The 22,235-nt window shown below is 38.8% G+C and overlaps 1 protein-coding gene across 4 annotated transcripts in view; it reads right to left on the bottom strand.

Annotated features, from left to right (window-relative positions):
* The window catches only part of LOC111872544 (protein melted), a 54,905-nt gene extending 40,804 nt beyond the window's left edge, over positions 1-14,101 (bottom strand). For 2 of the 4 annotated variants that reach the window (XM_023866570.2, XM_033754744.1), the window contains exons 1-5: positions 13,973-14,082; positions 13,628-13,759; positions 8,930-9,090; positions 8,613-8,757; positions 793-967 (exon numbers count right to left, since the gene is read on the bottom strand). In XM_023866570.2, coding sequence (XP_023722338.1) covers positions 793-967; positions 8,613-8,757; positions 8,930-9,090; positions 13,628-13,675 — 529 coding nt within the window. In that variant the 5' untranslated portion in view covers positions 13,676-13,759; positions 13,973-14,082. Of the gene's footprint in view, positions 1-792; positions 968-8,612; positions 8,758-8,929; positions 9,091-13,627; positions 13,760-13,972 lie in introns of all 4 variants that reach the window. The other 2 variants (XM_023866571.2, XM_023866572.2) reach the window with 2 other exon arrangements.
* Between the last annotated feature and the right edge of the window lie 8,134 nt (positions 14,102-22,235).

The following is a 22,235-nucleotide window of genomic DNA, read 5'->3' as shown; positions in this document are numbered from 1 at the left end:
GATGGAGGCGACATGTCCCCCTGAAACGTTATTTCCCAGAAGGAAAATTCTTCGTAACTATCATGAGAATCTCTAATCCTACAGAGTTGTTATAAGTTTTGGAGCTAGTGTTATCTGACACATACAAATTTCAATCCCCAGTGGAAATTACTCCTGCACCAAGTGTGGGGCTAGGATTTAAATCTCACCATGCTGACAGATCAAAGCACTCTTACAGACGTATGAAAATTACAGGAAGCAAGATGATAGAAAGGAAATAAGTGGTTCATGCACAACCCCTACCTTGATGGGTTTATATATGCAGAGAATGGCTAAAGAAAACAATAAAAAATCTCAAAATAGCTAGTACCCAAGATGAGATATGAACAAAATATGATAGTGTTAACACTACTTCAGCCTGCTCAATCCTGCAGTTAATACTTGGCCCCAAGTGACAGTTTCCTGCTCAGATATCTAAAGAAATTTATGGACAGAAAGAAGTTTTCAAATGATTCTGACCCTGAAGTTGATATTTGTGCGTGATTTCAAGGTCTGAAAAAGTCACTTATATTCTGAGAGAACCAATCATTAATGTGGAAGGTAAACAAGTGTTTTTGCATTGAAAGGTCCATACAACAAGACATACAGCTAATTTAAAATTCTTGCAGCTTAACAGAATTCAGTCGACTTAATCTGTAGCACGCACAGGAATGTTACAGGTGGACAGCACACTACCAAATACTGAAGCTGTTGTCGTTTGTGGTATACAATCACAAAATAACTGTAACGTACATTAAACTATTAATTTATTACCTGAAATAATGGAATCAATGATAAGTTGAATATGCTTTGCTAGAAGATCAGCATTCTCAATCGCAGCCAAAGATAAGTATGATGACATGTTTCGAGACAATTCCCTATTGCCTTTATGTAGGAATTTGACAGCCACAGGTAATGCACGCTTCATCACATCCCTCTTACTATAGTTCTGTAACAGAGGTCAATGAACATTTTACTTCTTAGCCACATCAATTTTATAATTTCTGCACTCCCAGCGACATTTGCAGTAAATGTAATACATTGATGCAGAAATTCTAAAACATCTATCGCTTTTCAAAGAATGTCCTCTAAATTGAAAACTGTATTTTTATTTCAGCAATAGGAATTGGGGTATACATTCTGCAGCATGAGCTGGTTGTTGCTGAATAATAATCTGGAATTAAACCTTACAGTTAGTGTACAACCTCTGCACAGATTGCATGAACATACTATATGAGGGGTACCCAAAAGAAACCGAACTTATTTTTTTTTAACTTATTTATTCAAATTTTAAGCATAAACTTTCAATCCCCTTCAAAGTACTCTCCACTTACACTAATACACTTGTCCAGTCTTTTATTCCATTTTTCAAAACATTGTCTAAATTCATCTTTTGAGATGCTTGACAGCGCCTCCATCATTTTTTCTTTTCATGTCTCTTTTCATTCGAGGAAACAAAAAAAAGTCGCATGGGGCAAGGTCGGGTGAGTATGGAGGGTGAGGAACAGGGGTCATACCATTTTTGGTCAAGAATTGTCGTACAGACAGGGCTGTGTGAGCAGGGGCATTGTCATGATGGAAAAACCAGTCATCCAACTGCCACAAATCTGGCCGCTGAGCTCCAAGTCATTCCCAACAGCTCCACAATTTCTTCAATGGTCTGTCGTCGATCTTCCTTGATGATTTCACGAATTTTTTCAACATTTTCATGTGTTCGGGCCGTGGAAGGACGACCAGAACGAGGTTTGTCATCAATTGACATTTCACCATTTTGAAACGGGAAACCCACTCAAACACTTGAGTTTTCCCCATAGCATCGTCCTTGTACGCTGTTTTTAACATTTCAAGAGTTTGTTCCACTTTTCCCGAGCAAAAAGCAGAATTTCACCACCGCACGCTGTTCACGAAAATCAGCCATTGCAAAAACGATGATCACACAAAACAGTTGTCACTATAAACTCTGTCGAAACTAGTCCTTACCTTCTGAAGCAATGGTAGTCGGCTTATCGACTCAGGAATGTTAGCTCTATGCACTCATAGTGGCAAAACACGGTACTACAAAAGCTCTGCCCACAAAAAAATTAGTTCGGTTTCTTTTGGGTACCCCATCGTATATAGCAGTGATCATGTCTGCCAGATTACCATCCACATGTTTCAAGTAAAGAATGAATGAGTGGATTTAGATGAAATTTGATATAAATTGTCATGTCATAAACGGCCAACCCAAACTTTTACTTTTTATTTTTCTGCCACGGTAATAATAATGTGGCATACACATGCATATATGACATATGAATGGCGTGCAGCGAGAAGCAATTGCCACATTAACAAATTTCATAGCTTTGAGAAATGCATATATGATAAAGCTCATTTTTCTGTTGATGGAAACAAGCATCCATATGTTGTTCAACCAACAGTCTTATTAAATATTACTACAGTCTATTCAGGAGTTACAAACTCTACAGCATAATTATGTATAAGGTTTCAATAATTTTAAAAATCATAATGTTATTTAAAGGCAGCTACATAAGAACTGAAATTAAAGCTGTAATTAATAAGTTAATGTGGTCTTTAAAGATAAGTGGAACAGCTAGACGCATTACGAATGCAAAGGTGTAAAAAAACGCATATGGGAACTGTGTTCATTCCAGTAAGAATACCACCTTCATAGCTATCACACCATCACCAAAATCACTCAGAATTAGCTTTCAAATCTTGAGAATTTGGTTCAGGTGGTGAAGTTATGTGAAAACAACATGCAATTCTAGACCAATGCTACCCTCTGTATCAGGGACTGAACCAACCAACATTATATTTAAGAGCCTGGAGCATTTAAACACTAAAAATCACCTTTCTGGTGGATTTAAGGGGTGAGGGAAATAATCTTTTAGATACTACAAAAAAACTACTTACATTAAGTTTCATCACAGAAAAACATGTGGAAGCTACTTCTAGAGGTGACTTCATGTGAATAAACATGCATGCACACACATTTAATATATCTTATACTGTGTCCAAAATATTGCTTCATCATCAGTGATACAGATCATTACATCAACATGACATTATTAGATTCTCTTTAGAACATATGATGAGAATGAAAACTGCTATACTAGGGGTGTCACTGAACACGCACATCCTGTATTCATTAACCGGAGGGGCCAATTGGCCCTCTACGTTTCTATATCACTGCGGACCGGGCGGGCCAACTGGCCCTTTTCTGACCCGTTATGTTGCAGCCAACTATATCTCGCTGTGTGGCCACGTTGCATCATAACTACTGCGTAGTTGACCTTGGGAATATTTGCTAGCTTAGCCAGTAACATGATCACGCTCATTTCCTGTCACACCCTAAAGAAGAAAGCCTTTGTTCGAGTCCAAGCTTTCACATATGAACCAGGAAGTTAGCAGTGCAACATGGATCAGAGACGAAAGCAGTTGCAGGCGAAGCGTTCTCTCGGAGAACAAGAAATATTAGATTTGTTCTCCGATGAGCTATCAGATTTGCCAACTGCTTCGTCTTCTGATAGCGAGGCCAGCCTCAGTGAAAGTGACAGTGACAGGGGCCACAGGGCCCCCCCAAAATATTGTGTCCAGTGAAAGTGAGAGCTCCGATGAAAGTTTCCAGAGATATCACATGCACAAGCACTTCTAGGAGCTCTGGTAAGTGTTCTCCAAAAATTTTAGTTCATAAAATTAATTAGGAGATTTTATATTAATTTTTAAAGTGAACAGTGCACAAGTTAGGGTGCTAGGCTTAAAAACCCTGGTTCCCAGGGTGATTTAAATATTTAAACAACCGGTCCGCAATGTGTTACGATTGTGTACTCAAGGTATGGTACACCCTCAAAGATATTCACTTATATTCATTTTACCCCTGAAAGTCTGGTTCTGAATGGTATTCTCTGAAACATCCTCCCAACAGAGAAGCAAGTCACACTCTTGCAGTACGCTGTAGTGTACTTCACTTCTGTTTGCCCAGTTTTATGTTTGTTTCCATCTGTGCACACCTCACAGCTTTGCTGGGAACAGCCTTTCAATTTAGACTTGTATATGGAAATCTGTATGAGAAATGACCTCATCTCAGTTTGCAATTGTTAAAGATCTTGCAGTTACTTCTCCGTCTGCAACTGCTGTGTGGCAGGATTTTCTTATTACTCTTCCTACAATGTAAGATCTGAGCATTTGCTATTGCAAGATCACAGAAATAATAGAAAAGTTTCTCTCACGACTTATGGAATATTCTTCAGGCATCAGCTGGTCAGATTTGACAATGCCAATTTTATATTTATTGTAGCTGATTAACACGATATGTTTAGTTTTCTGGCAGTATCCCTTGGAAGACTGCACCTCAATTATGAGATCATGCATTTTGGTCTTATTTACTTTGTACCTTTATTTAAGTAGCTATATATACGAAATCATTTTTGTGTTCTTTCTTTTAGTTTTATCTAGGCAGCGCTCAAAATCTATTCTAGATGATTTTTCCCTGTGTTCTGGTGATAAGATATAAACTTGTACTTAGTTATTTTTTAAATTTATTTCTTTACCAACCAACTTAGCACACTATAAAAGAGATTATGTATATTTTTATAACATTTATGTTCCTATGTTCTCATGCAAAAATTTATATCATCAACACAGACTATTCAATTCCTGTTCCTCCTGGTTTTCTCGAATCATAACCATGACAAAATTGAAAAGGTATGGTGACTATGTTTTAGAAGGTTCTGAATAGGAAATGCATCAGACAAGTGTTTACACATATGGACTTTGCTATAGGTTTTGTTTAACACACTTCAATTGGCCTAACTAGTTACACGGACATACTGAATTTAATTATTGTACAATACTTATCTCCTAACAGAATCATATACTTTCTTGAATCCTATAATAGTTGATGTAATCATCCTACCATACTCCCAGTTCTTCTTCAGTATATGACAAATGCAGAATATTTGATCAGTAGTTCATCTATTTCATCAAAATGCCCACAGATAATCGCCCATTATTTTGTCTATGTATGAAATTAGTTTGTGATAAAAGTATAGGAAAAAACGTTGCGTGTAATTGATAGCAGTAATATCTCTCAATAATTATTACAATTTTTTTAAACCTTGAAGAAAGCAGTCTTCTGGGATTTGTCACCGTGTATATGTGGTGTTAACCGACGTTTCGGAGGAACGTCGGTTAACACCATATATACACGGTGCCAAATCCCAGAAGACTGCTTTCTTCATAGTCACTGCCGTGAAAGCCTCAAATCTTACTTATCAAACCTTCTTACAAACAAGTATAATTAAAGATTCCTTCCAACGTTGTGGTAGTTCTTTCTTATTCCAAACACAATTAATAGTCTGTGTTCAAGGCACAGTACTAAACTGAAAGTTCAAGTAAACATGAAAGAAATAATTCAGTTGTCTATTACTTAGGCAACAAAATGTGCAATCTCCAACTAAACATTTCTTCTTTTTAAGATTTACAGCCATTTACAAGAAAAGCAGCAATTATGCAATTTTAGATTTTATACCTTAAGCCTGAATTAAATGGCCACACATAATTATGGAGCACCTGGTACTGTTACAGCCTTTAAAATTCTCACCCACATGAATATCTACACCTTCCTGCCTGTATGGTGCACAGGCACGAGCAAAAGTGAATCAAGGATTATAAATCATGTAAACTAATTATGAAAATTATAACTATGCAGAGTGCATAAAATTCAATTAAAGCTCATTGTGGAATACTGAAATTGCTTTTGTCATCTTTGTGAATATGAGATAATCTGTCACCCAAAATCTGTTGCAAAACAATGTGCTTACATATATTTGCTTTTCAATACATTTTCATGCTTCACTGCTGTTTTACAACACAGAACACTGCCTCAAGAAGTGCCTGCCTTGACACATACTACACAACACAGAATCTATGATGAATTCACTGTGGCAAGGTCACTATGCTTGAATTGTTCATGAATGGAATGTGGTAGGAATAAGAACAGAAATGAACAATGACATATACAATAGTGGCATAACGAAAAAATTGCAGAGAATTACTACAGGGGTCCACATTTAGTTCATGTGACACATTTACTAGCGGCTGTTCAGAAACATTAAAAATCTTATTTCATTGTGCCACAGCTTCAAATATGGCATAACAACAATGAGTACTCACATTTCCTACAGAAGTACTTAGGTCTTCATACTTCTACTTTGACTAGCACATTCTACAGCACTTCATATTTCCTTTATCAGGCCAATAAGGAAAGCAAGTGCAGCACTTAGTCCTCCACACACAATCCCACAGAGATGAGGTCTCACATCAGTTGTTCCTTGAATTTTTTATGGGTCATAATTTCACCACAAAACCTGTGGAGAATAACATTTATAGTGACCAATTCTGTGAAATGGCAGAACCTCTTCATTTATTCCAAGATCTTCCTGTTCATACCATAGCTGGTGGCCATCTGTTTACATCTGTCCATGTATCCCAGAGAGGCATCTCTTCAGTGACTGCAGGTCTGATGGTGTTCTCAGATTCAACACTTGTGTGGGTCATGAATGTTATCAGTATATGCAACTTTCATTTCTCCTTCTAATATATGGTCCACAGACTTGCATGGACCTTGAGATACTACACTACCTTTCATCATCATAGATCCTTTTGCTTGAAATTGGCTGAAAATGTTTCTGCTGTGGTAAAGTATAAAACAACTTGTTTCCTTCTTCCAATGCTCAAATAACGCTGGTGAGGAAAAATAATTGCCAATATAATACTTCATCCACTTTTCACACATGGTGCAGCATTGCACCATTGGCACAATCATCAGTGGCTGCAAGTTCTTTTTGTTTATTGATACATTCACGTTGAAAGTGACATTCTGTCACATAGTTTGTAGAGCTGTAATCCAAAGCTGCTTCATTTATTTGGAATATACTGCATGAACGCAGATTTCCCTTTGAAAAAGATAGTGACTTCACCTACTGATAACTATTCAGTCAGATGATATACTTGAGAAAATATGAAATTCAGAAGGCAAACACTTTATCTAAGCTTCTAAAATCTGTCATAATTTGGATGATTTATATTGACAAATTCCTCTTGTTCATAAAACGTAAATATTTCAGAATATGCGAAAAATAATCATGTCCTGCTATTTGATGAAAAAAAGGGGGTATGGTCTATTGTTTGCACCTGGACCAATAATCCCCACGTGACGACCCATCCAGATAGTAAGTGCTACAAAACGACAGATTTACTTCATTTTCACATCTTGCATAGCAGAGGTACTGGGTCTGTTCCAAGATGCCTCATTTCAGTGGAAGCAGCAATTTATACAATTATACAAAATTCCTATTCAAGAAACAACACAAAGCAAGTGGTCAAGAATTCATCTAGATGTGGCACAGCTGTTCTGTTCAATCCATTTGTTCCCCTACAAAATTACTTGCACAAACTTTATCAGCAGGAACACTGCCCTTCCATTACAGTTCAGCATAACTCTCTTTCTTGTGGCCCTCTTCTGATGAAATAAAGCTTCCATTAAGCTCTACCTGAATCACATCACCTTCTTCTAATTTATCAAAACAAAGACATTTAGATTGGCCTGTCATGTGAGTTCTAAAGAAACTGTGGGTAGAATCAAACAATGATTGCTTACTTCAGATACAAATAACCACTGGTAACTTGCACAGTTCACTGTAGTGACTTTGTGTGAACACTCAGTTTGTTTGCAGTGGTTATAGCAATACTGAACTGAGAGTGACTGACATAATACTGAAGTTGAATTAAATCCCCCATTGATCTCTTGAAGAATTAGGGAGTTCTACATGCTCCATCTGCTGCACATGATCAACAGTTCTATAAACAGGAGCAGTCACATTTCAAAATAACATCTGGTGATAGGCGGAGTTTAAACATAATGATTTCAAGCAATTTTAGACATAAAAGGGCTCCAAACTTCAAAATTTGTAACAGACCCCATTACAGTTTAAACAACAAGACTGTGTAGCAGAAGTGGACTAATTCTGTCCTGCAGAACACATGTTACCCTGCTTAGATCACACAGGGTGGCACTGAAATGTTCTCCTTAAAATTGATAAGTGTCAGTTATGTGATTTGAGCTTCTCAACAATAAATGCACAATCACTAATGCAACCATTCAGACTCTTTAACATCTTTACTCCCATAAGCAAGTTCAGTTGTTCATAGCTGCTGTGTCCACATTGTAGAGAAGTCTGAATGTTTCAGACTGCGCTATGAAAAGGTCAACAATTTTTTCCTCTGAAAGCACTTTAGGCAAGTACATTCTTCCTCTACCAATAGACTGTGCATACAGATATCTTTTGTGATTGTCTGGACGTACACAGATCACTTGCTATTTACTTCTTTATTGTGAAGCACTGCCAACTGCTAGTGGACCGCTTAAAAAGGCAGGCTGGAAAGTAGGCTACTTGCAGAGGTACTGGGAATGCAAGTGCTGAGGCTCATATATCCTTCAGCATTGCAGCATAAGTTAATTTAAACACAGCTTTCTTCAGAATAAATACTAAACAGCAGATTTTAATCTGATGATAATAAATTTTACGACTTACAAGGAATATACATGATATTATGTCAGATGATATCTTAGCATGTGGGGGGTCCTCATCTTTGTGAGATGGCTTCAAGTTATGGTTGAGACACGATTCAAGCAGAGCAACAAGGGCGTCAGCATGCTGCTCCATTGATCCTGTCTCCCTAAAACAAGGTACATACATTAAAAACTGGCAAACACCACAGGCTTCAAAACTTTTCAGAGAAATTACAACACATGTTCAGCATAGCCAAGAACCATGTGGCATGAATACAAATCCTTTTAAGAAACTGTTAAACTCTGCATCACCAAGAACACTCACATAAATCAACATACCTGATAGCAGATGTAACTCGAGTAATACAAATTTCAACAACACTCTGATCATTATCATTGTTGATATAATCAGGAAGACTAGTTATTTCAGAAATTGTGTTTACAACTTCTGTTAAATCATTCACTATAGCATGGTCAGCTACTGAAAACAGATCTCCTGCCTGAAAAATATTTGAAGCATCCATTTAGAAAGTGAACTTTAAACTAGCTAAAATCATTCATACATATCAAACTGAATCCTGTTAACGTGTATTAAACAATTTCCTGTAGCTACATCCCATTATGTGTGGAATAATATTTATTTGTTTTTCAGAGAAAAGAAAAAGCTTTCTGTCAATAACAAAATTATATTTATTATGTTGGCACTTGAAAAATTATTTTTTTCTTTTTGTATCCTATAATCTCGAGGTGTTCTAGATTATACCCCAAATCTTCCACAAATTCGTGTTTCAATCATACGAACATATATAATTTTTACCATGAACGCAACAATACTTTATTATTTATTTATACAGCATGCACTACATGTTTCGACCTCAAATGGGTCATCTTCAGGTGCTGCAACATTTCCATTTTTATAAATACAAGTTAGTTCCTATTGAATTCACAATCTAGACAATACTTAGACTAGACTTTGGTTAAAATTAACAATAAAACTAAACAAATTAGAATAAAAATCATACATGTGATAAAGTCTCATATATAACAATATGTTAAACCTAATTTAATAATTGCCAGTCACGGTAGCCGAGCAGTCTAAGGCATGCACTGTCTTCGCTCGCTCGAAAGCCGGGATCATGGGTTCGAATTCCACTCAGGGCATGGATGTTTGTGTGCGTTTTTCTGTGTTTGTCTACAGGTAGAGGCCTTGTGACGAGCTGATCACTCGCCCAAGGAGTCCTACCGAATGTGTAAGATCTAGTAAACGGAAGTGAAAATGGAGTTTCATGGAGGTAGGCCTAGGCCAAAATTGGGGCTGTAGCGCCACAGAAAAAAAAAATTAATAATTAGGTGTCCCTAAATCCACAATTTGTTATTTCAAAATGATTTAAAAAATGATCTTTCAAAATGTCATAAGCTGTGAGTAGCTTCGTTTGTTAATGCAGTAAACCATGTACAGGCTTCATCAAATTCCTTCTACTGTTTGCTGCACTGGGTAGCCGTGTTAGTATCGTAGTGTTACCATTTTCCTAAGAGAGCAGATCCCTCTTCTTTCATATTGTAGAGAGTCAATCTAAAATGGTTTGTTACGTGAATTAATTGTGATATGTTATGTTGCATTTTATATTTATAATAAGTTTCTGAGTATTAATTACTTTATAATATTATTTTATTACTTATGGTTAATGTGTGCTGGTTATACTACATGGTTCATATTACAGTAAGCTACTTCATTTAAGGTTGCTAGCTTATTGTCCCAGAATGAGGGTAACGGTATGGAGGGATGGGGTGTTCAAGGAAGAGAAAATATTAGTGGGGTACAGTGGGTGGGATGTTACACTGTGTACTATCAGAATACTGATTATTAATTAATTTCTCACACATTCTTCCTGTTATATTGTGTTATGTGTTACATGAGCTTTTTCTTCAGTTCTACTGTATCAGTTCCTCTTTCTATATCCATTCTCTTACATCTGTGCAAATTGTTTTCGTCTCTTCTACACTGCTACTTTCCACTGGCTGTATATTATTTTAATCCTCAATATAAATAAAGGTTAGACAGATGCTTATTATGTAGGATTTGAAATTCTCACAAAGGTGGTTAAGAAGACTTCCATCTTCTGGGATATAACACTGTGTAGCCTGCTGAAAGTCAACTAACATTTTGGAGCCCCTGCTTGCTACATGCTTCACACTGCTTTCTTGCTTGGCCCATTCTTTGACCCCGACGATGGTGGCAACATGTTCTTCTGAAATGCTGACTTTCAATGGACTACATGGTGTTATATCCCAGAAGACTGAACTCTTCAAACACTTATTAGTTACCAAAAAAAAATCCGTGGCTTGAGTCCGCAAGCAAACTATACCAACTGAGCGACCAGTTACAGACTGCATATTTCATTTCCCCATTTTATGAAATACTCTTGCTCTATGTCTTTTTGTAGGTACTGGTTGATTTTGACACATTTAAGAGACTGGAATTTCATACAATATAATAAAATACCAGGAAAGTGTATACTAAGAAAGGGTGGGGCAAAAGAGAGGCATGAGTGAGATACTGATTAGATTCTGCATTTAATTTTGTTATTTTAAGTATCAATATGGTAATTATTTTTTCAAAATTCCTCACATCTATGACATGAAAAGGATGGAAAAATAATCTAGTAGTAATGCTTCCAACTGGTATTCAGGAGGTGCCTGCTTCGAATCCAGGCTGGCTGATTTTTCATGGTGTTTCAGTCACTACCTGTTTTAAAGAGTTCATTTATATATGGTTTATTTAATGACACTGTAAGCAGATCAGCTGATTATGTATAATTAATTTGAAAAGATGCAGAATGAAGCAGTCATTGCCTCATAAGGGGTATTAAACCTGGCACTCAAGCTGACCAAAGAAAACCATGAAAAACGTCATGATAGCCAGTCTTCATTACTTCCTCCAAAATGTACTGTAATATACACAGGAAATCTGGAAGAGAAAGCCATCCAGTGCAAACAAGTTTATTGTAAAGAGTGGAATTATTTACATGGCCTTATATGTTTTGGCCCTTTGAGACCATCTTCACAGGCTCAACAGTACAAGGAACTTGTTTTACAGTTTCTAAGGATCTTACAGTGTCATAATAATAGAATAAGTTCAGAGGCTCCCAAAGGACCAGAACATGTAAGGCCACATAAATAATTGGATTATTTACACAAAAATAGATTTGTTTACACACTGGTTGGCTTGTCATTCCAAGGTGAATACAAGTGTAATGGCAAAGATGTGTGACATTAAAAAATATAGACAAAATTTCCCTTACTTTTTTTAATGTGGCAACAGTACTATGAAGGAAGCCAGGATAGTTCACTTGGTAGAGCAATGGGCTGGATACCTGGGGTACAATTTCTAGATGAGGCAAGAGATATACGTCTATTCCACAGCATCCAGACAAGCTCTGGGGTCCACCCAGCCTCCTATACGAGTATCAGGGAGATCTTTCCCCAGAGGTAAACTGGGGTAAAGCAGCTGGGGTGTGATGCCAACCACTCACCTCCATCTAGTGCCAAAGTCAAGAATGGTGGAGCTGTACATCTGTTCCCCCTTACAACTCCATGGCATGGTGCTTCATTAATTAAGTATGGGGACAACCTTCTTTTTAACATCAATAATTTTCACAATGTAACAACCAATAAATAACAAAGTGAAACTACATGAAAGAGAGTGAAGGACTAAATGTTTGTGCTTATAATAAGAAAATGCTGTTATCAGATGCAAACAGAAGTTGTAATTATGTTCTTGTTTTTCTTATGGCATGTGATACGATGCCCAAAAAGTGTGAGAACACTTGAAAGGGAATCAAGAGGTCACAGAGAGCAACAAATGTGGATGGGAAAGGAAATAGTTACCAAATGTTATCACAAACAGAATGGACCAACAACTTCAGATGATAAAATACCAGCATTTCTAAACTAAAGCATGGAATTAATATAGTCGATAAAATATGCAATTTATATTCTGTAGCTGGCATCATTTAGGAGTGGCCTATGGCAATGAACTTTTTACTAATGAACACAGCACAAACAGATGAGAAAGTTCTTTAACATTCTGATGCAGAAAAACCCAAACAGACAAGATAACTTTTTAATAGAATTCACTGCTCTCTGATGACACTATATATTATTCAGTCCAAAATAAAGGCATTCCCAGCTGGAGTGACAGCAGTCCTTTCAAAATACTGGCAAACTACTTAAGGTAACAAGGTACAAATGAAGAAATGGCGAGAAAAGTGGGTCAAAAGTGTAGGTGCAAAATATGTATAGACACCTTCAGAATGTAATTCCTACAACCAATTTTCATTCACACAACATGTTCCGAATAATATGCAGCTGTTATAATGGAGACTGCAGCTTCTATACTTAATATACATACATTCACTGTAAATGGGTTGAATTGCAGTTATCTCTGTCATTTTAAAATTTATGCCAATCATAATGTTAATAATGAGAAAATAATCAGTGCTTATGTTTAATAGGAAACAAAACAGTTGAAATAAAGAACATAGGAACAATTCATTGACATTCTATAGAAATTTTCAAGGACAATTTCAAAGCACACCTGCTAAAGGGTGAACACACACAAAATAATGGAATTTTACATATAACTAATGTGCTAATAAAAAATAAATATTCCATTTGTTCTAATGGAATGGTTCACAAAATTACTGAAGTACACACATCTTAACAAACTGATGTACAGAGAGAAGGGGTTTTAATTCTGTCCAGCTTACTGTACCATGGCAGTATAAATTGTTTGTTCTCTCACAATGAGTAGTCTGAAACATAACAGACACAATCTGCACACTTCTAACATCTGGCTCTTCTTGGCAATAAACATAATTTTATTTGGTAAGAGAGTACAAAAACTTAGTTTTAGAGTAAACTTACATGACCGCTAGCTTAATAAACAATTCTGGATAGTCCAAAATGTGTAGGTAGAACATGCTGTGCTGTTTATTAGGTGTAAGATGGTGAGCACACACTGAACATAACACTTACCTTAGACAAATCCTTTTTGCTCAACACCTGTGTGAATAGTTCATGCATATTTATATAGTATGGTACTCAGCAACATACCAGCTGCCATCACATCTCAGCACCACACACCTTTGGATTTCTTTATGCACATCACTGCAATTAAAAATGAATAAATCTTCGCACTGGCCCGCTTGACTATTCAAAACCTAAATGTCATTTGACACAAGTTCACTTAGGCTAGGGAAAGTACCGTATTAATACTGGGGTTTGTTTTCGAAAATCCTAAAAATAATTCTTATGAAACATTAAAAATGCATATTTACTATCTGAAACGTTTCACGTACTATACGCCCAGTAACAACTTACACATCAAAAGAGATATGAGCCACATAACATACTTCCTTACTTTCTCCACCCTGCAGCATTTCAAACTGCAACTGAGCTACGTGGTTAAGTGGTTAACGACCGATGTGAAGCTAACCACGCTAGCCACCACGCATAACCTACACAGTTTCTGCCGTGTACCTGTGTCGAAATAGAATAACAGCAGATTGACGGACGGCTGCATGTGGCAATAACATCGTACAGACGATACAGATCACCACCCTGTGAAATCATTGTTGTTGACGGGCAATACAGCCGCCGTGACATTTTTTTTTCTTTTGAAAAAATAAATGCATGTGCAAAAATTGCCTAGGCACAACTTTACTTTTACAGGGATATTATGCCCATAAACAGCGCCTGACAATCCAGATGCTTGCAAAGGAGGTTCCCTTCTATTTCGGCTCTGTCCACTAGCTGATTCCACTTGTCGCCATTGTTACACATTTCGGACGAGGTCTGAACTGCCTTATTTGAACTACAACAGCTCGAACTGGAAAATTTTAATTTCTTGCATCCGCGTAGTCCGCTATTAATTATTCACACGTTTCTCGGGTCGGGTCGGGTCGGGTAAATTACTGCTGGTTCCCGTCAGCACACTCATTCTTGGTTCGGAGCACCTCGGCGCTCATGGTTGTATATTACTCTCTCACGACTCTGAAGGACTTATAACTCCGTCCATACTGTAGCATGTAGTACCGTTGCTATGCAACGATCACGAGAAGGAACATGCGTTGCTTGGTAGCGGCCGGTAAACCCGTCAACAATATCCAGTCTATTGCTAGACGGCAGCCCATAATAATAGAAAAATGGTTGGAGGCGTTGTTTTCTGTTGGGTCCGCCATGAGGTTATATAGCCAGGGCCCCAGGTGAGACGTAGGAGGCGACGAAAGGGGAAGTCTCAAATCTGAGACTGCCGATGTAGCAGAAGCTATTAGAAATAGGGCATAATCTACTGTACTGAGCCTGGACTGACAGAGGCCCTGTATATATTTAATACATTTATTATCATGTTTAAAATGTAAAATGTAAATTTCCTTTACATTATTTGTAGTTCCGAGTTGTATGTATAAGTGGTCAATAAATCCGTTCACAAATCCAAATCCCGTCTATAGTCACACGTAGTACGTGATAATATTATTCTGCCTGAAGGCATCCAGTATACATCTCAGAGGCAGGCTGAATAGAAAACACTCTCTCCAACAGTTCCTATGTTGTGTGTGTAATCGTTCATGCGGAAATATTGTTCAATAAACCGTCGCCTAACAATGAACGTCTCCGCAGCGTTTCTGACTCCACTATTCTAGCCTTCAGTCAACATGTGTTCTCTCTCCCCCGAGGCTTCACGTACCGGATAATTTTCAGGCGCATTGCCATTTCTTCTGTTCCAAAGGGGCCCGACTTTTATGTCTATGATCGCCCTTGCGAATTACAACGTCCTGCTGGACCCCGACGTTTTTCTTTTGCTCTCTACGGGGGCCATCCTACATTCATTAGAGATCTGGTCTCGCACTGCTCTTCTGCAACTGCTCCCACCTTAAGATTGCTCGTCTCGATCTGTTCCCTGGCAAAGGCAGTAGTCGGTCCAGATGAACTATCATCCTTGTCACGACAGTAATTCTCTATACAACTGTTTGGTTTATTATCTTTTCGAGTATCCTTCGGAACAACATCTCTATTGAATTTTGTATTACTCAATTCTCTAAACTTCAAGATATAATCTCAACTTCAGTTGTGCTCAGGGTTGTTAACATATTTATGGATGTTGTCTGCCTTATGATCGTTCTATACTTCAGTATTTGTGTAGATACGAGCTAATGACTCAGTTACAGTATCATCTGAAAGTACCTCATTTATTTGTTTCCATTCTTCCCAATTCAGAATGTAATCATCATCATGTCTGCTTCTTTCTAAGAACGGATGAAGACGAGGCCAGGAACCCGTAGGTAGATCACAGGCTTCTTGCACCAAAGGCTGTATGACCACAACGTTCTCATCAACACTGCCATGATCATCAGGCAAATTACATACTTTTGTGTCACAAGTACGTGTTTGTTTCCGTGCAACTGCTGAACTTTCTGCTGTGAGTTGACAAGCAGTAGAAGATACATCCGCATAAGCAGCAGATGTTAATAATGTTCCTCTGGCATCGGATTTAAATTCTGTGTTGTCTTTCTCATAGTTGCATGTGTCAGCTGTTTTCTGAACTTCAGTTTCTTTATTAACTGATATAATAAAAGAATCCCAGTCAAAACTGGAGTTATTTTCTGTACACTCCACGTATTCGAAAGGTATAGACACTTCGTCAAAGTTTCTGTTTGGAAAGTCTATTTGACAACTTTCCAAAATGGCGTCTATATCATCATCATTGATCACAATTGCACTTTGTAACGCAGGTATTACTTCTTGTACGTTGGTGACTCGATTTTCACAATCCCCTTGATAGGAACTTCGGCCACTTTCAGTATTAATATCATTGTTGAGAGGCTCTTCCACGGTTTTCAATACATTATTCCGAGTATTTAAAAAATTCGAAACTCTTTTTACATCCGTGTTCTTTACTTTCGGACGCTCTTCAGGAAAGTATGGCTTCAGTGTTTCCAACGATGAAGTAACTGTTGAGCACCAACGTGAAACCGAACTTTGGTTGGATTCGAGGAATTTTACAATGTCACCTACTGCTTTCTTCAGACCTATTACCTCTTGTCTCATTTTCAACATCTTTCTTACTCTTTTAGCAAGTATGTCAATATCCTGTAAAAGTACAAATGACTGTTTGTGCGCTACCAAAGCTTCTTCAGACAAGGAGTATGACGATTTACTGAGCCAACGATTGAAGGTAGCCCGTCTACATTTTACATCCTTCAGAACATCTTGGAGAGGAAGCGCTTTAGATGTACAACTTAAAATGACTGGTGCCTTAGCTGCCTTTTTATTTCTCATAATATGCGAACTTGCAGTAACTCGCAGTAGTTTTATTTCCATGCTAAATTTTTTAGAACTTCTAGTAGCAAGAAGTCGTAATAGTCGTTCTTTCATTAGCCACTGCTCCTTCAAACGATTTAGTTCTGCTGCCACGCCTGATGCAGCGTCAAGTTCAGTTTGTAGTGCAAAGGCTTCCTTCTGAAGGAGAAACATATCATTTTCCGCTTCTTTTATCAGCAGTTTAAATCGTTTGTCTTTCTTCATTTTTATATACAAGAATTAACCAATTATATTAATTTATAACTATATGTTGTTACATTATTTTGATAGGAACCAATTCCAGTTCTTACACCAGCTGTCACGTGTTTGTTCACTTTACTTCCTTTACAGCGCTTCGCTCAACTTTTATGTGTATTCGTTGCAGAGGAAACGTGTTGTGATAAGCTGTCGCCTAGTAATGGGCGTCTCCGCAGTTCTTCTTTGACTCCACTATTCTGATTTTCAGGCCTCATGTCACAATATTATTAGAATACCTTCATTATTTAAAAAAAAAATTCTGGGAAGAACTACTCGTCTACTTTCCTTCGATATGACAGACACAGCATGTGAAAAGACGTGTCCAGCACTTCTTATTTTGTTGCGTGTGTATTCGTTGCAGCGGGAACGTGTTTATCTAGCCGTTGCCTAGCAATGAGAGGGGGGTATATACATAGACAAAGAACAAGGTTATGTTATAAGCCTACTTTTTTCAACACAAGGAAAATATTCTGAGAGAACATTTGGACTTAACTAGGCATACTCAATAATTTAAAGGTTGTTGCCTAGGAAATTACCGTCTCCTCTGTCTTCTGGGTTTTGCACTAAGTGTTCTCTCTTTGGCCTGACCCAATGTATTGTGACATGTTGCGCAAAGGAGAACCCCCCCCCCCACCAGCAGTGACGCGGCGGGTGAGTCAGCGCTCCCCTCCCCCTCCTCCGCACGGTAACGTAACGGTGACGCAACCGGATTGTTACGGTAGTAACAGCGGTTACTACCGCTAGCGCCAGGCAACAAGGGTGCCTATTACGTGGCCGTATTGTCCGATCGAGGCTACATAAGGAGCAGCGAAGGCTATTCACAGTCAGTTGTACTAAGTCAGTCAGTTAGTCCTAAAGCTACCTACGAGTCAGTCCTCGAGCTACGTTAGTTCCGAGTTAGCCAGCAACCAGTCAGTTGTATTGTGGCATTTAAAGTGTACTAATTGTGATACTGCAGATAGCAGTAATCGTAAATCTGTAATTTGGGTAATTGTAAGTGCGAATGTGAAATAAAATTCGCTATATAAAATACAGCGTAAAGTTATTTGTCGCGATATACGCCCAATACGCGACAGTATTAAATAGATATTTAAACAGACAGAGAAGGTACGCCTAGATACGACCGTTACCGATCTACGACTAGTGAAGAATGTAACGGACTAAGACAGCGTGTATAGTAGTGATTGAGAGAAGGAAAAGAGGCGGATAAGAGAAGTTGAGCTGTAGCAGTAAGTGAGAATTATTGAGAAAAATGAAGGGGGTGGTGAATTTGAGAGTATACCAAGATGGCGGAAGACCCAGTACCGGAACTCCGTAAATACTGGTCACAGAAACTAGAATCGCTTAAATCTGAACGTCGTACTATCACGAACAATTACCCAGAAGCAGCCTCTGTTGTGAGTATATTGTAACGTGTTGATCTGTTGCTGAGTAACGGTGATGAAACGACGCCCGTTGCTGGGGCAACGGATACTTAATAAACGGTGTTACGCAACCAGTTTCTGGGAAACAACTTGGTAGTCATGTTCCCGCTGCAATGAATACGAAATCAACAATAGAAAGAACGGTGTTTTATATGTGGTCCGTGCCGAGAAGTTATAACCAGGACAGCTGGAGGTAATAAATACCTGGTCATAAGCCTCAGATTGGGCTCGACACCAAGACTGACTGACTGACTGACTAACCGTCGGTCGCAATGTGACTTTAATTGTGACTGTTCTTTTTCCGAACGTATACGATTATATAACAAAATTGTGCAGGCGACAAGCAGAATGAACATGTTCGTTGTATAGGACAAAGCGAAGCCAGACAAAATATAAGAGGCTTAAACTTGGCAGTGGTCAAGCTTACAACCGTTGAAATGACTAAGCTGCTGTTGTAGCATAGGATATATAAGTTAGGCATGCTCTGCTCTCTAAAGCCTGTACTGACAGGGGACTTGTACAAAAGGAAGAATTTTCAATAACATGTTATATGTGTGAAATATACTCTTGACGAAAGGCCAAGCGCATTCATAAGAGACAAAACCATCTTCTCGTCAGAGAGGATGCTACATAAGGACAATTACCGCACGAGTTCAGTTGGAAAAAAAAATCTCTGGTCGTGGTCCTCAAGGGGCTGGACGCCGAGACGAATTGATTGGCGGTAAACCGCCAGTCGTAAAGTAACTTTGACTCTGACTTTAACTTTGACTTTGGTCTTGTTTCTTTTGAGGCGCCTTCTCTGATGAGAGGACGTCCCACAAAAAACAAGACCGTAATTGTCAAACAGTAATAAATAGCTGGTCATGAGCTCGAGATGGTGCTAGACACCAAGGATTACTGATTGATCGTCAGTCGCACTGTCACTTTTGACTTTGACAGTGAATTAACCCCGTGTGGAGGCGAGGTCGAATACCTCCACCGCAGCCCTGCGAGTCGTAGGAGGCGACGAAAAGGGAAGTCTCGAATCTGAGACAGTAAAATATGGCCAGAAGTCCCACGGGACTCGGACACGAAAATGACTGTGCTGGCAAGGTGTAGCAGCATCGTAAACGGCACACCCTCCCTCTCGTCAAAGAGAGAGCTCCACATCAACAAACCCGCAACTGTCTGACAGTAATAAAAAACTAGTCTTAAGCCCCACATGGGCGCTTTATTCCAAGATACACTGGTGGACTGATCGTCGGTCGTCATATAAGACTGACACTCAGACTCAGTGAGTTAAGTTCTGCGAGGTAGTCTGAGAAGAGATGACGCTATAAATAACTTGAGAGTTCAATTGTGAGTCAGTTTCCAGCCAGCAAGGCCGTTAGCACGGAAGCAGAGGAATCTCCACTGTTAGAAGGTGTAATCAAAAAAGACTAGTGAATACATCACAGAGACAGAATTCTTTGTGTGTGTTATATTAATTAATTAATTAATGGAAATAGCGGTGGCGCTATAATTACTTGTATTTAACATTCGTGTGTATAAGTGGTCAACAAATCCATTCACCAATCCAAACCCCGTCTACAACCACTCATACAGGTGACAATATAAAATACTCAGTGACATTGAGAACCTTGCCGTATGCACACAGGCTAATTGAGCTCTTAATAGGATAGAAACCTCATCCAGCGTCATATCGAGGCTACGGCCATGCAAAAGGAGAACTGCAAAGGAGAAGAGCACGAGCTCTAAGCTCAACTCACCAGAGCAGTTCTTCGCAGCTGCACTGCAGACATTTGGGAAAAACGCGCAGAACCCCTTGCAGCAGCATCTGAGACAATAGGAAATTCAGAGAACAGGTCTGTCAATACAGTCTCCCAGTTCGACTAACAGTGACACGTCAAAATCGCCACTGTATTGCAACAGATCATGACAGAGCTCAGTGAAGCTGTGTCAGAAACAGACAAAATAATGGTCATTCGTTTCGGATGTTATTGGCTGTCAAGCATGCTGATTCATTGGCAAAACTCTCATGCGCCTCGCAGCCGGTGGTGCACCGGTCGCCGTGGTACCGGTCAAGAAAGTAAAATCCTCTCTGTAGTTATGAAAAGGTCGACCAGGCGGCAGAAATGTATGTGCTTCGCCGGTATTGTAGTCTCGTCCTTCAGTGTAGGAAGAATGAAACACGAAAGATTGATAATATGTGGACACTAGACGGTAAAGTAGGAAATTCCATTTCGAACGTTGAATCCACTTGTTGAAGTTGAGATCTATAGATTAATGGCAGACTGCGTATTAATACACGAATAGATTACAAGAAATACAGTTGGAAAATGCAGCGTGTGGTGATAACATCAAAATAATAGCTATTGGTAAACTTTACGAATATTTTTTTTAGCTGCTCTTCATATCATTCAACCATCGACTGTTATATCTTGGAAATTACCGGAACTTAAGAAATGAGAGATTCGATATTTTTTATGGTCTGATTTTATAAGCAACCTACACCAGTAACATTTTCTACATAGCTGCACCGTTTAATTCCTCGGCATTCTATCGCGGCATTCCCCGGTAAAGGGTCGAAAGATGTGTTCTTATTTCAAATACGTCCGCGGCAACATGTCTGTGAGCTACAGCCTGGTCGGACCTTTGGTGACTTCAGGACATTCTCACAATTTCTGTAGCTAACCAGAAATATACACATATTGTAACTTCCAGCAAAAATAGTATTTGAGTATCAAGTTATAACACCATTTTCACAACATTTACCATTTACAGCACAACTGTTTGAAGGAACATGGAGGTCAAGTCAGACAGTTATGTAACACACACACTGACATGCCTGTGGGACTTCTGAATCACTTATCACAATCAACACTTTTTTATCTGTGCAGTAATTTTTTCTACCATGCTGTAATTTCCTGCTAGTTCTAACACCAATCCTAGGATCTTTCTAAGGCAGAAATTGTCAGATTCCAATCTTGTCTCATCATTTACATTCCTAGAAGGTCTTGTCACCCCTTGTGACAGCTTCTACATAAGACTGAAGAAAAATCAAAATGCGTGTCGACATATCCATACGGAGTGACGTAAACCACCCTCAAAAGTTTCAAACCAACAGGAACCCTTGAACTTTGCTGAAATCAAATAATACATAAAAGTATACACTGTGTGGGATTTGTAGATACTCCAATAGACAACCACTTCAAAAAGTTCGCGGGCCCTGAAAAGGGCCATTTGTTGTACCATGTGTGCGCTGGTAGAATTTGCTCCTTTGAAGTACACCAAGTCTTTACGGCCGTTCAGCTGGTTTGTCTGACCAGTGATGTGGTGCTGCATGCGCCAGTAGAAACAGCTGCCTATGGTGGTTGCTGGAGTTGCGACAGCTGCATTAGTTGCCTGGTCACAGAGCGTGGTCGCTGGAGACTTGCAACAACTACGTCAGTTGCCTGGTTGCAGAGCTTGAGAATTGCGGCAGGTAGCAAAGCGCGGTTCCTGGAGAGCTGCAGCAGCTATGTTAGTTGACTGGTCTCAAAGCGAGGTTGCTGGAGGGCAGCGGCAGCTACGTTAACAGTCTGGTAGCAGTGAAGAGCTGATGACTCTGATGACCGATCGCT

The sequence above is a fragment of the Cryptotermes secundus genome, unplaced genomic scaffold (assembly GCF_002891405.2).
Source record: "Cryptotermes secundus unplaced genomic scaffold, Csec_1.0 scaffold690, whole genome shotgun sequence".
NCBI lineage: Eukaryota > Metazoa > Arthropoda > Insecta > Blattodea > Kalotermitidae > Cryptotermes > Cryptotermes secundus.
The sequence above is the reverse complement of the archived record's forward strand: the minus strand, read 5'-3'. Positions and strand labels throughout refer to the sequence as shown.